General features: G+C 37.7%; 1 protein-coding gene across 1 annotated transcript in view; it reads right to left on the bottom strand.

The window, feature by feature from the left end:
- Positions 1-612: 612 nt before the first annotated feature.
- The window catches only part of LOC124097225 (checkpoint protein HUS1), a 177,108-nt gene continuing 161,351 nt past the window's right edge, over positions 613-16,369 (bottom strand). Inside the window, exons 62-64 of the mRNA XM_058582002.1 lie at positions 16,048-16,209; positions 14,637-14,807; positions 613-11,439 (exon numbers count right to left, since the gene is read on the bottom strand). Coding sequence (XP_058437985.1) covers positions 11,434-11,439; positions 14,637-14,807; positions 16,048-16,209 — 339 coding nt within the window. The 3' untranslated portion in view covers positions 613-11,433. The remainder of the gene's footprint in view (positions 11,440-14,636; positions 14,808-16,047; positions 16,210-16,369) is intronic.

Below are 16,369 nucleotides of genomic sequence, written 5' to 3'. Positions count from 1 at the left end.
ACTCTAAATCTTCACCTCCTACCTCCTCAGCATATCATCCTACTCCTCACCCCCAATTCTTTGTCTACCATTAGAAACTGTAAACCCTTTTACAAACCTACTGGGTATATTGTAGATAATAATTGAATTCAGCATTTCTGTACATTGTGATAAAAATGTAAATGTCTTAATGCAAACATTTGTTTTTAGGGTGTATATTGTTTATATTGGGATCTGATAACGTTAACCTTCACCTCAAAGGAGAGGGATTGGATTCCTGCAGGGGCACTGTAAGCCTATAGGGTAAAAATAGTAATGCCTAGGATCCACAGTGCTAGAAGGGAAGACACACAAGCAATATGAAAAGACAAGGGAAGAAAGTGCCCCAAATAAATCAAGATACATTATTAGAATCCATAGCCAGCACAGCAGAAGATCCTTAACAGAAATACTTAAAATGAAAGAAACAATAAATCAAATTAAAAGTTCAATTGAAAGCACCACCAACAGATTAGACCACTTGAAAGATAGGACCTCAAAAAATGGAGACAAAATATATAACCCTGAAAAGAATGTAGACCACACAGTGAAAATGGTAAGAAACCATGAGCCAAAAATTCAAGAAATATGGCATAGTATAAAAAGACAAATGTTTTTATTTCTAAGACATATACGTTGACAAAATCTGCAAGAAAAAGCTTTTCAATGTACAACTTCAAAGTATAAATGTGAACATACTCATACAATTAAGCTTCAATCAGGATTTTTTATAATGTACTTATAAAAAATTTCAGAAATACTCTTATTCTTAAGTTCTAAACAGCTGGTGCTGGTTCAAGGACGTGATTTCACTGATCCTTAGGATGCAAGTGTGTCTTGAGGCTGTTGTGGCGGTCGTCACATAAGCCTATATACATGATGAAATCACAGAGAACCACATACACAGGGATGTAAATCTCTAAGTTCTTATGTAATGTGAAAGCAATTGGGATAACTCTTTCATCCTTATAGGAAGATGGCTAAATAAGCCAGAGGACAGATAAATGCTTTAACTTAATTATAATAATAGCTAAAAATGCTTGTTATTTAAAAAAAGATTTTTCAATTTTATGTTAGTTCAAAAGTAGGACATGTCCCATAGAATTCATACTTCAGATTTTGAATTTTCATTTGTCCCAGGCTAGCAATATGCAGCGCAACACCCTCTTGATGGGGCAGCAGCAGTGAGTGGCAGCTCCCCATGAGCCACAGGATCTTGGGGGGAAGCAAGTAGCACACTGCAGACCACTGTGCTTCTAGGCACGTGGTGTGGTATGTGCATTTTCAATTTGAGATGTTTTCAATTTATGGTGGGGTTAAGTAGAGGAGCATCTATGATGTCAACCAGGCAGAGCTCGGGAGACCGTTGAACATTTCTTATATGAATTGCTATGGGAACTTCCTTTACAATGTACAGAAGAATGGCAATTTAAATAAGTTAGCTAAGAAGAGAGGAGACACTGTGTGAAGCAGTGTCACCTGTTAATTTTTCAGAAAAACAAGTTTTAACTATCAACACATAATCAAAACTTCCAGTCTCCTAAATACATTAGAAGTATACTGTAATCACAGCAAAATTGACAATCAAATTTCGCTCTAATTGAAGCCAGAGCTCTTTATATATTTGAACTCGACTTGTTTTCACATTTTCTTGCTATACAAATGTTTCTCTTTCTAAGGCATAGCTACATTGACAAAATCTGCAAGAAAAAGCTCTTCAATGTACAACTTCAAAGTATAAATATGAACATCCTCATTCACGTAAGCCTCAAGTCAGGATTTTTTTAATAATGGGCTGGTAAAAAATTCTTAAGTTCTAAACAGTTGGTGCTGGTGCAAGGAGGTGATTTCACTGATCCTTAGGATGCAAGTGTGTCTGGTGGCTGTTGTGGTGGTCATCACATCAACCTATACGCATTATGAAATCACAGGGAACCACATATGCAGAGTTGTAGGGGACTGGTGTGGGAAATCTTGTTCTCAGCCTTTTGATACAAATTCTTCTAAAGATGATTAATATTTGCTTCAGGTCCATTATCTGCACTATTTAAAGAAGCCACAACTCATATTTTCTTTTCTATTTGTAAATTGCTTGAGGTTTAAAAGATAAACCACATGTCCCTATCCTAAATGAGCTTGAAAATCAAATTTCCATTCCTCCATTTTTTTCACTTACTGTTTTAATTCAGCCTGTTCTTGTAGGAGCTCTTCGAACTCACCTCCAACCTCATGACCAGTGCCAGAGGTTCGTAAAACTTCCAAAAAAGTCTGAGATTTCTGACTTAGTGCATCTATTTCAATGTCTTTTTCTCTAATGATATGAGATAAATTCTCCAGAGTTTCTCTAAACATATCTTGATCACTATTTTCAAATTTGGTGGACAATTTTTTATTTTCTTCTTGAAGTTGGATGAGGGCTGCTTCTCTGGCAGCGAGTATATCCTTCATTTTCTGATGTTCTGCTTGCAGTTGGGTATTTTCTTTTGTCTTCTCATTCAAAACAGCTAATATTTGTTCCCTTTCCATAGTGAGGGTCTGCAGTTGCTGCTGAAGGGAAATGACATCCTGGGTGTAGGAACCTGAATAAATTTTAGCCTGAAGAGCTTGTATCTCCACGTCTTCCTGCTGGATAACTTGAGTGAGTTTACCAACTTCATCTTTGGACAGCTGATCAATCTGTTTGGTTAAGGATATATTCTTTTCATTTAGAAATTGAGTCTCAAGTTCTTATTCTTGGATTCCTTTCACTAATTTTTCAGTTTCATAGTTATACAGGTCGTGTTTTTCACTTCCATTTTCTATAGGAAGGCTTTTAACTTTTGTTTCTTGAAAAATATCAGAATTGTCTGAGTGTTGTGCATGTCTTCCTGCAACTGCGCTTTTATCAATGGTTTTCTGCAAATTCTTAATTTCCTCATCTTTCTGCTCCATTACAGAAGGCTGCAATTGACTACATTCCAGCTTCAAGTTTTCACACTGTTCAATTATTTGTTACTTTTCCATACTGAGCTGTTCTTTCTCTCTCTTCAAGGCGTCTGTCATTTTCTGCCAAAGATAATTTTTTTATTTATGTTTTTTATTTGATCCTTAAGTTCTTCCATGTTTGTTGCAGACTCTACGTTTTTAGTTTGTAGAACCTGATTAGTTTTTTGCATCTCACATATTTTAGACTCATCAGTTACTGTAACTCCTGAGTCACCTCGATATACCAGATTTTCAGTTCTTTCTTGTCATTTAATTCCTCTTGATACCGGCATCTTATCTCTGCCAGTTTCTGTTGATGTGCATTCTGCAAAACTGACATTTCCTCTTGATTATTATCAAGGCGTTGACTTTGGTTTTGTTCAAGTACCTTAATAGCATTTTGTAGTTTGCACATTTCACTTTGATCAGAATTATGTGTTCCCTTTGCCTGAGCTATATATATCCCTCTAATGGCTAACTTGAGATTCAAGTCTTGAAACTTCAATTGACAGTCTGTTGATTTCTTGTTGTGATGAAATGATATCACTGAGGTCCATGTCATCATCAGGAAAAGGTGAACAAAGATGACTGATCCCATAACCATATAAAGACCATTCAGTGGTTGCTGGTATACCACCAGCTCCTGAATGTACTGACTGTAGTGTGGACAACACATCTTGTAGTGCAAACTGTCTTGCTTTCAGGCAACTGAAAGTAGTTAGGGTAAGTGAGGGACGCCAAGCTGCCCCCGACCTGACCCAAGGAGTGGCCCAAGCCAGACCCTAGGCCTCTAAACCAGGACGACATCTCAGCAATTTCAGTGAGCCACCTCCGTCTGTATCCACCTCCACTTTGAACCTCCTAGAGTGCTGTGGTGTCAATTATGACCCAAGCACCAGAATTCCGCAAAGGGTGGGGCTCGTGCCAACTGTTGTGTTTCACCTGGAAATGCAGGGGCCTGGCCTGGGCTTGCACCAGGAACTTGCCCCCAGTGGCCCAGTCACTCCACGGGCCTTGGCTCCTTCCCTCCACTTTCCTCCCTTGGGCTTGAGTGACTTCTCCCCAGCGTTGGGGACTTGCCCAGCTCACAGGCTGCTATAATTTTCTTTTAATAGTTATACAATGTTTTCTTTTATAAACTAAAGAATTCACAACTTTGCTACATCATATTTTGTTTGCATATAGCCCAAATTCTGAGATATATATCTTTTTCATATGGGTTGGATCTTTCTTCTTTTCTGTTATAAATGAATTATTTTTATCTTAATATAATTACATTTAACACATATAATCATAAAAAAGAGGTTGGAGCTATAGTTTTTATTGCTATTGATTACCTGATAGCATCAAAACAAAATTTTATATAAAAAGAATGCTACAGCAAACAAACAAAAATAAATTTTTTAACTGCTACAGCAAAAACACACACACCAAAAAAACGGGGGGGGGGGAGGAGGAGTCAAAATACCTGTAGCTCTATATACCAACTTTTTTCTTTTTCTTTTTCCCAGCAAATACATGACTTCTTTTCAAAAAGGCCACTTTGTAAAAGTAAAAAGTGTTTATGGCTTCTTTAAAGTGCTAAATCATCTCTGCCTTGAGAATCACCTACTGCTTTAAAAGGTCCTTTAGTACAACCCTGGCGCTATTGTCGGGGGACACTGGCAATGGTGTAAAGGTGGGCATGAAGTCTGCGACGGGATTCAAAAGGAGATTCCCAGGCCCACCAGGTCCAAGTCCATCTAGGCTAATGAGTGGCACAGCCGCAGAATGTGGTGCCAAGAATGGATTCACAGCTGCTCTTCTACCAGCTCTGAATTCTGCTGCATCTTTCAAACTTCTTGGTACATTCTCACCTTCCTTTCTCCTTCCTCTGGAGTCTAGACATTTCATGGCAGGAGCAGAAAGTTTTGGTGGTGGAACACATGAAGTAGATTCTGTTTCCAGAAATTTAACAAAAAGTTCTGAAAAAGAACTATTAAGCAGACATTGCTCATTCAGTCTCAAAGATGTGCTGGGGACATTTTTTGATCCTCCTCTAAGCCAACCCATCATCCACTTAGTAACACCACCATCATCTCCATTCAACAACTGCTCCATTTCCCTCTTTTGAATGTCCAGGATGCTTTCCATTAACTGTAACACTTCATGACGCTTACTTTTCAGTGTATGGAAAAGCCCAATGAACAGGTTTCTCATTAGGGCTTTGTCCACTTTTCCTTCTGTGCCATTTTCTGAGTCCATCAATTTCTTTTGTGCATCATTCAACATTTCTTGTTGGAGCTCATTTTGCCTTTTAAGTCCTTCAATCTGTTCTTCCTTTAGATGTAACTGTTGTGTAAGTCTGGTTGCTGAATCCAACACACCATTGGCTTCATCCAAATGTTCCTGTAATAATAATGCCTCTCTTTCTAGGTTTTCTGCCTTTTCCTTCCATTTGGTTATATGTTGTCTTTCCTTTTCTAATTCAGCCAAATACATAGCTTTTTATTCTTGTTGGAAACGCTCTAGAACCATCTACAGGTTAGTTAATGACATGGCATACTGCTTTCCTTGTTCCTGGTAGAGCGAAAGCTGCAGTGCATTCTCATATCTCTCTTGGGAGAGTAAGCACACCTATTTCTGCAGGGACTCTACTACCTGCACACTGGCTTGATGACTTGAATTAGAAGAGGAAAGTAGCTTTTTTTTTCCAATAGTGTGACTTTCTCTGTCAGGTTCATCTCTGTCTTCTCTGCAGCCCAAGTTTCCTGGGTGTAAGAATCTTCTGATTCTAAAAGATGGCTCCTCAGTCTTTGTACCTCCTGATTTAAGTGTAATTCTTTGTCACATAAGTGTTAAACCTCTTGCTGGAGGATCCTCTTTTCCATCTGTTTGCTCTTTAGGGACAAGGTGAGTTGGTCTGTCTCCTGATGACATAGAATGGTCTTCTCCTGCATGGATTCAACTGCATTTAAAAGCTGATTTAATTCCCCAGCCTTGCGCTGTTCCATTTCTCGTAACAGTTTCTCAAAGGCAAGAGCTTTCTCCTTCATCAACTTGTACTCCAACTCTTGTTCTCGCAGCATCACAGAGAACTTCAAGTTCATCTCTTGTAATGCTTGATACTCCATTTCCTTTTCTTTGGATGTTTATACTATTTTTACATTTCCCCCTTTTAGTTGAGAAATGTCCATTTCTACAATTAATATTCTCTCCTTGAGGTTTGTTATTGCTTGCCTCAACAACTCATTTTCAATCACTTTGTTAGTGAACTTCGCATTTGAAGAAAGTATCTGATCACTTTTGGCTTGAATTAAGAGGTCTTTTTCTTTCAGTAAATTTTGTAACAGATCTTGTTTTTCCTTGAGCTGTTTAATTGCAGAATCAGTTTGTTCATGTTCTGTCTTTTCTCTCTTGGAGGTGGCAGCAGTTACAACAGACAACCTATGGTAATTCTCCTGGAGAGCTCCTTAATGGTGGCCTCTTTTTCTTGCAGTGATTTTCTCAGCTCTTTGACCTCTGCTGACTGGGAGTAAGTTGATGAGGTAGAGGAGAGCTGGGGTGTAATCATATCAAATTTTCCTAAAAAGAGATTTTTGCTGCTGCAAAGTTGCCCTAGGTACAGCTGCACCTGGCCTAATATGTGCCCAAAATGTTTGAGTTTGATTTCGTTCAGCTCATAACAGTGGATGAGGCCAGTGTAGTCTGCTTCTAATTTAGAACTGTTACCACTGTCAACCAAAACTTGGGCTTCAAGTTGAACAAGGTCTTTCTCGTGTTGGGCTGACTTATGATGCAGATTTTGGAGATCTGTCATTACCTGTAGTTTCCATTCCTCCATTTTTTTCACTTGCTGTTTTAATTCATCACATTGTTGTAGGAGCTCCTCGAACTGATGACTATTAACACCTGGAACCTCATGACCAGTGCCAGAGATTCGTAAAACTTCCAATAAAGACTGAGATTTCTGACTTAGTACATCTATTTCAATGTCTTTTTCTCTAATGATATGAGATAAATTCTGCAGAGTTTCTCTAAACATATCTTGATCACTATTTTCAATTTGGTGGGCAATTTTTTATTTTCTTCTTGGAGTTGAATGAGGGCTGCTGCTTTGGCAGTGACTATATCCTTCATTTTCTGATGTTCTGCTCCTGCCACCTGCCATATCACCCCTACCTCATTTTTAATGATAATAAACTTGAAACTTTCTCACTAAGATCATGAACAGTCAAGGGTATCCTCTCCTGCTACTCCTTTTTAACATCTTACTGAGTTTCTAGCTAATGTTGTAAGTCAAAAAAATGAAATTATAGTTTAAGACCAATAGAGGATTGGGAAGAAAGATAACCTTGTTGGTAAGGTGTCTTCTACTTAGGGAACATCTTATAATTTTTACCTTATTCTATGTTGGTAATTAATATCTTTACAGCAAAAGTCAGGTTACATCCAACTACTTCAGGTGTCAAATCAGCTTTGACACCTTTCTACCATGTTGAGCTCACATATCTTGACACATTAGGAAGGTATCAAAACTGATTTATTTTAATATATATTTTTTTGGTTGTAGATGGACAGAATACCTTTATTTTATTTTTATGTGGTGATGAGGATATAGCTCTGGTTGTCATGCATGCCAGGTGAGCTCTCTGCCAATGAGCCCCAGCCCCAACCCAAAACTGATTTTTTTTTTAATGGGTGAGAGTGTATTTCAGTGGTAGAACACTTGCCTACCAGGTATGCAGTTCTGGGTTCAATCCCTCCAACACCAAAGAAGATGATTGTTTTTTGTTGTTTTAGAAAGAAGGATTTCATAAAGATGGTATCATAAAGAAAGATTATAATTAAATTATGAAATGTATTGGGTACTATTAATCTAAACCACACTGAAGGCAAAAATGTGAATGCAGGTCCCCAAATCAAATTTTTACCAATTACCAGGGAAAGGGCTTATTACTACTACTGGGCTGGGGAGGATGATATTGAAGATAGGAAACTCCTTTTCCACATGTATGCCTTGTAAACCTAATGTACTTTTTTGATTTGTGTAATGAGATGTTCTTGCTAAAGACTAGACTTGACTTATTTATAAGACTAGGACTTATATGACCTAGACTTATTTATGAGACTGGGACTTCTAACTTTTTTTTTTATAAATAAGTTCTATTCTTATTTATTTACTTACTCACTTGAAGCATAGCTTTTAAGCTATAATTTTAAAAGCAGGTGTATACAGGAAATGTTGCTTTCCTCCTATTTTTTTTTTGAAATATCAGGCTCTCTGTTTTACCTGCTAACTTGTGGAGTGCTGATGCTCTCTGCTCTGTCCTGTGCATCCTGTGGTTACAGGCAGCATGTAGTGTATGCTCTGGCACTGCCCTGGCATATAGAGCTCTTCCATCCAGAGTTGAAACCTAGGGGCAGCAAGGATTTTTTGTTTTGTTTTGTTTTTACCAAACATACCATTTATTTGCTGGGGACAGGGCCTTTTCTGGGCCCTCTGGGGGAGTATGTGAAGCCTGGACAAGGGAGCCTAGATCCTACTTGGCTGCTCAAGTGAGTCAGGCCATGGATTTCTTCATACTGCAGCTTCATGACAGCATCTATTGGAATAATATTCTGTGGAGTTTGAAAAGTAAGATATGATTATTAGTAACAAAGAAATGAAAGGAACAAGATGGGAGTTAAAGAACCTGTTAGCCAGAGGACAGTGTACCAGCAGTAGTCCCTCCCAGTGACCTGCTTTCAAACATCCATCAGGAGGAATTGCCTTGGTTTGTTCTCTCCGTGGGTCTGGAGGGAAGCAAGCTCTCCATGGGAGGTAGTGTGTCTGGCTCTGGTGCTCAACCCTGAGCTCCTGATCTCTGCTTCCCTCAGGAGCCCTGTCTTTCTCTGGTTTTTATTGCTACAATGGAAGACCACAGACTGGCTAATTTACAAAGAAGTGAGGTGGGGTTTTTTAGCTTATTTTGTATTAGTTCCAATCAGTTATATAAAAGCAGAAAGCTTTTCAATTCATTGTACACAAATGGAGCACAACTTTATGTTTTTTCCATTATGTAGAATCACACCACATGTACAGTCATACATGTACCTAGGCTAGTGATGTCTGTCTCATTCCAATATCTTTCCTACTCCCATCTCCCCTCCCCTTCTCTCCCTACCCTTGGCTCAATCAAAGTTCCTCCATTCTCAACAGCCCCCCCCCATTATAGATCAGCACCCACTTATCAGAATATCAGTCCCTTGGTTTTTGGGTTTGGCTTAATTTGCTTAGCATGATATTCTCCAACTCCATCCATTTACCTGTAATTGCCATAATTTTATTCTCTCTTAATGCTGAGTAATATTCCGTTGTGTATATATACCATTGTTTATTTATCCATTCATCTATTGAGGGGCATCTAGTTTCATTCCACAGTTTAGTTATTGTGAATTGAGCAGCTATAAATATTAATGTGGCTGTGTTTCTACAGTATGCTGATTTTAAGTCCTTTGGGTATAGACCGAGGAGTGGGATAGCTGGGTCAAATGTTGGCTCCATTCCAAGCTTTCCAAGGAATCTCCATACTGCTTTCCAGACTGGCTGCACCAATATGCAGTCCCTACCAGCAGTGTATGAGTGTGCCTTTCCCCCACATCCTTGCCAACACTTATTGTTGTTTGTATTCTTGATAGCTGCCATTCTGACTGGAGTGAGATGAAATCTTAGAGTAGGTTTGATTTGCATTTTTCGAATTGCTAGAGCTGTTGAACATTTTTCCATATATTTGTTGATTGAATGAACATCCTATTTTGAGAAGTGTCCGTTTAATTCCTTGGCTCATTTACTGATTAGGTTTTTTTTTTTTTTGGTGTTAATATTTTTGAATGCTTTATGTATCCTAGAGATTAGTGCTCCATCTGATGTGCTTGTGGTAAAGATTTGCTCCCATTCTGTAGGCTCTCTCTTTACCTCACTGATTGTTTCTTTTGTTGAGAAGAAGCTTTTGAGGTTGAATCCATCCCATTTATTGATCCGTGGTTTTAATTCTTGTGCTGTAAGAGTCTTATAAAGGAAGTTGGTGCCTAATCCTACATGATGGATATTTGGGCCTACTTTTTCTTCCATTAGGAACAAGGTTTCTGGTTTAATTCCTAGGTCCTTGATAAACTTTTGAGTTGAGCTTTGTGTATAGTGAGAGATAGAGGTTTAATTTCATTTAGTTACATATGGATTTCCAGTTTTCCCGGCATTATTTTTTGAAGAGGCTATGTTTTCTCCATTGCATGTTGTTGGCGCCTTTGTCTAATATAATATTAGACAACTGTAATTATCTGCATTATTCTCTGTGTCCTCTATTCTGTACCATTGTTCTATAGTTCTAACTTGGTGCCAATACCATGCTGTTTTTGTTACCATTGTTCTGTAGTATAGTTTAAGGTCTGGAACAGTAATGCCACCTGCTTCACTCATCTTGCTAAGGATTGCTTTGGTTATTCTGGGTCTCTTATTTTTCTAGATGAATTTCATGATTGCTTTTTCTATATTTATGAGGTATGTCACTAGGATTTTGATTGGGATTGCATTGAATCTGTATAGTGCTTTTGGTAGTATGGTTATTTTGACAATATTAATTCTGCCTATCCAAGAACAAGGGAGATTTTCCCATCTTCTTTCTTTAGCATGCTGTGGTTTTCATTGTAGAGGTCTTTCACCACTTTTGTTCAGTTGATTCCCAAGTATTTTATTTTTTTGAAGCTATTGTAAATGGGGTGGATTTCCTAGTTTCTCTTTCTGAGGATTTGTCTCTGATGTACAGAAATGCCTTTGATTTTTGGGTGTTGATTTTATATCCAGCTGCTTTGCTGAATTCATTTATTAGTTTTAGGAGATTTCTGGTGGAATTTTTTGGGTCTTCTAGATATAGACTCTTGTCGTCTGCGAAGAGTGATAATTTGGGCACTTCTTTTCCTGTTTAGATTCCTTTAATTTCTTTCATCTGTCTGATTGCTCTGGATAGAGTTTCAGGAACTATGTTATATAGAAGAGGTGAAAGAGGACATCCCTGTCTCATTCCAGTTCTTACAGGAAATGCTTTCAATTTGTCTCTATTTAGAATGCCGTTGGCCTGGGGCTTAGCATAGATAGACTTTCCAATGTTGAAGTATGTTCCTGATAGCTCTAGTTTTCTTAGTGTTTTGAACATGAAATGGTGCATTTTTAAAAATGCTTTCTCTGCATCTATTGAGATGACCATATGGTTCTTATCTTTAAGTCTATTGATGTGATGAGTTACATTTATTGATTTCCATATGTTGAACCAACCTTGCATCCCTGGGATGAACCCTATTTGATCATGGTGCACTATCTTTTTGTATTTGATTTGCCAGAATTTTATTTATTTTTCCATCTATATTCATTAGAGATATTGGTCTGAAGTTTTCTTTCTTTGATGTGGCTTTGTCTGGTTTTGGAATCATTTGAAATCAGAGCTGAAATCAATGAAATTGAAACAAAGAAACAATTGAAAAAAATTTTGTCAAACAAAAGTTGATTCATTATAAACAAATAAATAAAATTATTAAACATTAGCCATGCTAATGAAGAGAAGGAGATAGAAAACTCAAAATACTAACATCTGTGATGAAAAGGAAATATTATGACAGATAGTACAGAAATACAGAACATAATTAGAAATTATTTTGAAAATTTGTATTCCAATAAAAGAGCAAATATTGAAGGTATTGACAAATTTCTAGAGGCATATCATATGCCCAAATTAAATCAGAATGATATACACAATTTAAACAAATCAATTTCAAGTAAGGAAATTGAGGATACCATCAGAAGCCTTCCAACCAAGAAAATCCCAGGACTGGATGGTTACACAACTGAGTTCTCCCTGAGTTTTTACACAACTGGTCATTGTATTTCCTATTCTCTAAAAATTTCATTTGTCTGGTCATTTGTTCGATTTCCAACTCACATGTACATTCAAATAGATTTAATTAAAATAATAACTGGTAAGCAATGAAAAATGTTAAGTAACTTAAATAATTCTAAATCACTTGGAGGTGGTTTGATTTGGGGGGAGAAAGAAGGGATCTGGTTATCAATAGAAATATATTACTATTTAAGTTCAATAACAAACTTTTTAGGACTTTCTCTAGTTTTAATTGATTTAAACCCATTTCTTTCCTGGGATATGGTTCCTTTTTAGATACACAGGTTATTCCTGACTTACAATGATTAGACTTAGGATTTTTCAGCTCTAAAGTGAAGCAAAGGCAGCTGCACCCAGAGCTGTGGCTCTCAGTCAGCTCCAAGATCTCAAGGGGAAAAGGTTGATATTCTACAGTGTCCTGTAAGTTGCTAAGCTATAGTGTTTGGTACTTTAGATGTATCAAATGTATTTCAACTTACAGAGCTAAAAGTTTATGATGGGTTTAGCAAGGTGTGATCTTATTGTTAATCTAGAAAATCTGTGTAAGTGTATATCTTTATTTCAGGAAAGTCTTTTTAAAAAACATTTTAGTTGTAAATGGACACAATCCCTTTATTTTATTTATTTATTTATGTGGTTCTAATGATCAAACCCAGTGCTCCACACATGCGAGACAAGCACTCTACCACTGAGTCACAACCCCAGTCCCATGAAAATCTTAAAATTTTTTCTTTAAATACATACTTTTCCTGGTCAACTTTTTGTTGGGTAAACACTAATTACACCCTTTTGACTGATTTCTATGCCTATTTTATTCCTAAAATCAATTTTAACTATTGGTTAAATATACTAATTTTTTAAATTTTGGGGTACTGGAGATTGAACTCAGGGGCACTCTATCACTGAGACATATCCCCTGTTCTGTTTTGTATTTTATTTAGGGACAGGTTCTACTGGGTTGCTTAGCATCTCATGTTGCTGAGGCTGGCTTTGAACTCATGATCTTCCTGCCTCAGCCTCCTGAGCCACTGGGATCATAGGAATGCACCACCACACCTGGGGGTTAAACTTATTTATATTGAATTTTTTTAAACCTTTATCCATACCCTTTCCTTTCTTTTCTGTGAACCTATTACTCTTGCTTTTCTTCTTTGTCTGTGTATAGTTTTCCCCATTTCTTTTCTCACATCTTTCATTTTATTCTTTTCATTTCATCTTTGAAACTCCTTAATCTTGGTTTTGCATTCCTTTTTCTAAAAGTCATTTTTTTTTCACTAAGTTATTTTTCATGACAAAATATCTTGATTTTCAGTAAAGTAGAAGAAGAAGAATGGTGGGGGGGAGGAAGAGAGGGTAGAGGAGGGCACTGGGTACTGAAATGGAGTAAATTCCATGCATGTGTGATTATGTTAAAATGAACCCAACTATTATGTCTAACTATAACTAGGAAGGAAGGAAGGAAGGAAGGGAGGGAGGGAGGAAGGAAGGCAGGAAGGCAGAAACGATCTTCTTGGTTACAATTTTTACCCATCTGCAGCAATGTTTTTAAAGTTACGATCTTCCTCTTTTTCTCATTTGGTCATTTTTATTTCTTACCTTTTCCTGCAGATGTTTGCATAGATCCAGGAATGATCAATTTTTTTTAGTTGTAGATGGACACAATACCTTTATTTTTATTTATTCATTTTATGTGGTGTTGAGAATTGAACCAAGTGTCTCACACAATGCTAGGCAAGCACTCTGCCACTGAGCCAGCACCCCAGCCCCGGAATGATCCACTTTTATTGTTACTACTCATGTCTACATTGGAGAGCTCATCTTCCCAAGGAGCTATTAACTGGGACCAGGGAAGGGTTGAGGTAATGAGCTGGTTGCAGGCACTTCTGTTCTCCTGTGTTCAGGGAGCATTCACTGCCACTCAGACATGGAAAACGAATGCTTTGGGCTGACAGAGCATCTCTCTGGGTCTCAGGGAATTTGCCACTGGAATGTCTGTACCACTGGAGCTAAGGATATACCTTTCTTTTTCACATTGTAACCCAGCACATGAAGTGTTCACCTGTGCAGATTTTTCTTTAGTTGAAGGAGTACAGCTCCAGGTCTGTGAGCCACCAGTTGTTGTTCCTCCTCCAAGCTGCTACATCAACAGACAGCATCTCACAAAGGATGGTTTCCCACATACTCTCTCTTTGGTTCTCTCTCCCTAGATCTGTGTGGTCTTAGGTTCAGGAATATCCTTTTAACTCCATTTTGCTTTACAAAATTTTATTCCAAAAAGAGGGTCTTTAGCTGGAACCTTCAAAAATACTAATTTGGAGATTTTAGTCCTGTCTTGGAAGTGGTGGTGTTCTTTCTCCCACTAGTTTAATTTTGAGTGTACTTGGCAGTCATTTATAGGATTGCTGGTCATATTCTGGTTCATAGCTATTTCTTAGTTTCTTTGCGGGGGGTGGATGGAACTTTTATTTCTTTTTTTCAGTCTCTTTGAGTTGATTCCAGTTGTAATAAAAAATGATAGGGCAGATGGATACTAATGCCATCATTTTAAATTGGAAGTCTTGCCATACATTTTAAATTGTTAGGCAGTTTCTTAGTTCTGACCAAAGTATATTTTATGTTGGTATTATCTTTAGAGAATATTCATGCAAATCAACCTTGTTATTTGCAACTATTTCAGAACAATTTTAGAACTCTAGAACCTTTGCTCTAAAGAAAACTGACAAAAATAATTTTGCAAAATCTTACCTCAGTGGCTTGGAAACCTGAAACACCCACTAAAGGACTCTCTTCTGCTCTTGCCTCCACTGTACTCCTGTGTTGTGTTTCTGGAAGAGAGAGTTCTAGGCTTTCAGACAACCCATCAATCTTCATCAGAAGTTCGTCTAACAGACTTGCAAATTCATCCCAGTAATAATTCTGAAGGGAAGAAAGTTAAGTATATGCATTCAAGAATGTAATTGTTTTTTATTTTCTGAAGCATTTAAAGGTACCAACTTTGAGGGATTGTGCTATGTTAGAAAATGCACTGAACCATGGGGTCACAGGACCTTGGAACTAGACCTGTCTCTTCATGTCTCCATGTCTCTGTCCCTTCACTGATATTGTGCATATGCTGATATTTGCATAAATGCTTTGGTTAATGATGTCTTCATAAAAGATAATTGCTGTAATCAGTAGGGAAGTGGGGAAACACAGGACAGAGTAGAGTCCTGTGCAAATCTACAGTATCATGATTACATATGACAAGCTTCAGAACTGCACCAAGTAATACATAAATATCAGCCATGGAAGACAGTTGAATATTCACTGTGCAAATAAATACCTGTTTGGCTTTGTTGGCACTCATGTCTGGTGTGACTACACCCAACTGTTCCTAGGGTTCCAAGTTTTAGGTAGGAGTTTTTGTCTGGTAACACATACCAAAAGCGAATGACTAACTAAAGGGGACAGAATATAATGTATGTGTGTTATGTTTATCTATGAGGTGCCCTCAAAAGCTCATGTGTGAGACAGTGCAAGAAGGTATAGAGGGGAAATAATTAGATGATGAGAGTTGTAACCCATTGATGAGGATTAACTGGGTGGTAACTGTAGGCAGGCAGGGTGTGGCTGGGTTACAGGGGGTGTGGCTTGGGGTTTATATTTTGTCCCTCCTGAAGAGAGCTCTCTCTCTGTTTCCTGATTGCCATGCCCTGAGCTGTCTTCCTCCTCTACACCATTCTGCCATCATGTTCTGCCTCATCTTGAACCCAGATGGAATCAGCTATCTGTGGACTCAGACCTCTGAAACTGTGGTCCAAATAAAGTTTTCCTCCTCTAATTGTTCTTGCCAGGTCTTTTGGTCACAGCAACAAAAATGCTGAATAAAAAAATTTGTGTCCTGGGGCAGAAACTCCATCTTTCTAACCATACAGGGTCATTATAAGGATTTAGTGAGTTAATGTAGAGAATGTGCTTGGTAAATTGCAAAGTACTTTAGAATCTCAAGGGAGAATTCTAAGAGCTCCATTATGGCTGAGACCTAACATTTGACACTTCACACTGATATCTGGCAAAGAATCATGATCACATTTTGATAACAAAAGCAAAATTCTGCAGTGAAATCACCAATTTAAGTGTGCTACTATGCTCACTACTCTAGGTTCCCATGTCTTACATGATCTGCAACCACCTGAGCTTCTTCCGGCTTTGGCATTTCCAGACCCAGAAAGGTGAGGGCCTTCACCCATGTGTAAGCAGTGATGTCTTTAAATCTCACAAGAGATTTACTGTGAGAAGATTTTCTTTTTTGGAAATAAGTCACCAGGGAACCTCTCAGCTGGAGAAGAAAATAAAATGGAAAAATTCTTTGTTAGCACACTTTGTTAATTTGATAAACAATGAAATAGAGATTATGTCCCATGATGCCAGTCTATCAATTTTTAGTAACTGCTTGGTAAAAAGAAAAAATTAAGAAAATGTATTTCATGAATTAAATT

Source organism: Marmota monax, unplaced genomic scaffold, assembly GCF_021218885.2.
Source record: "Marmota monax isolate L192 unplaced genomic scaffold, Marmota_monax_Labrador192_F-V1.1 WCK01_AAM20220418_F8-fsc00342, whole genome shotgun sequence".
NCBI lineage: Eukaryota > Metazoa > Chordata > Mammalia > Rodentia > Sciuridae > Marmota > Marmota monax.
This window is presented reverse-complemented; position numbering and strand designations above follow the sequence as displayed.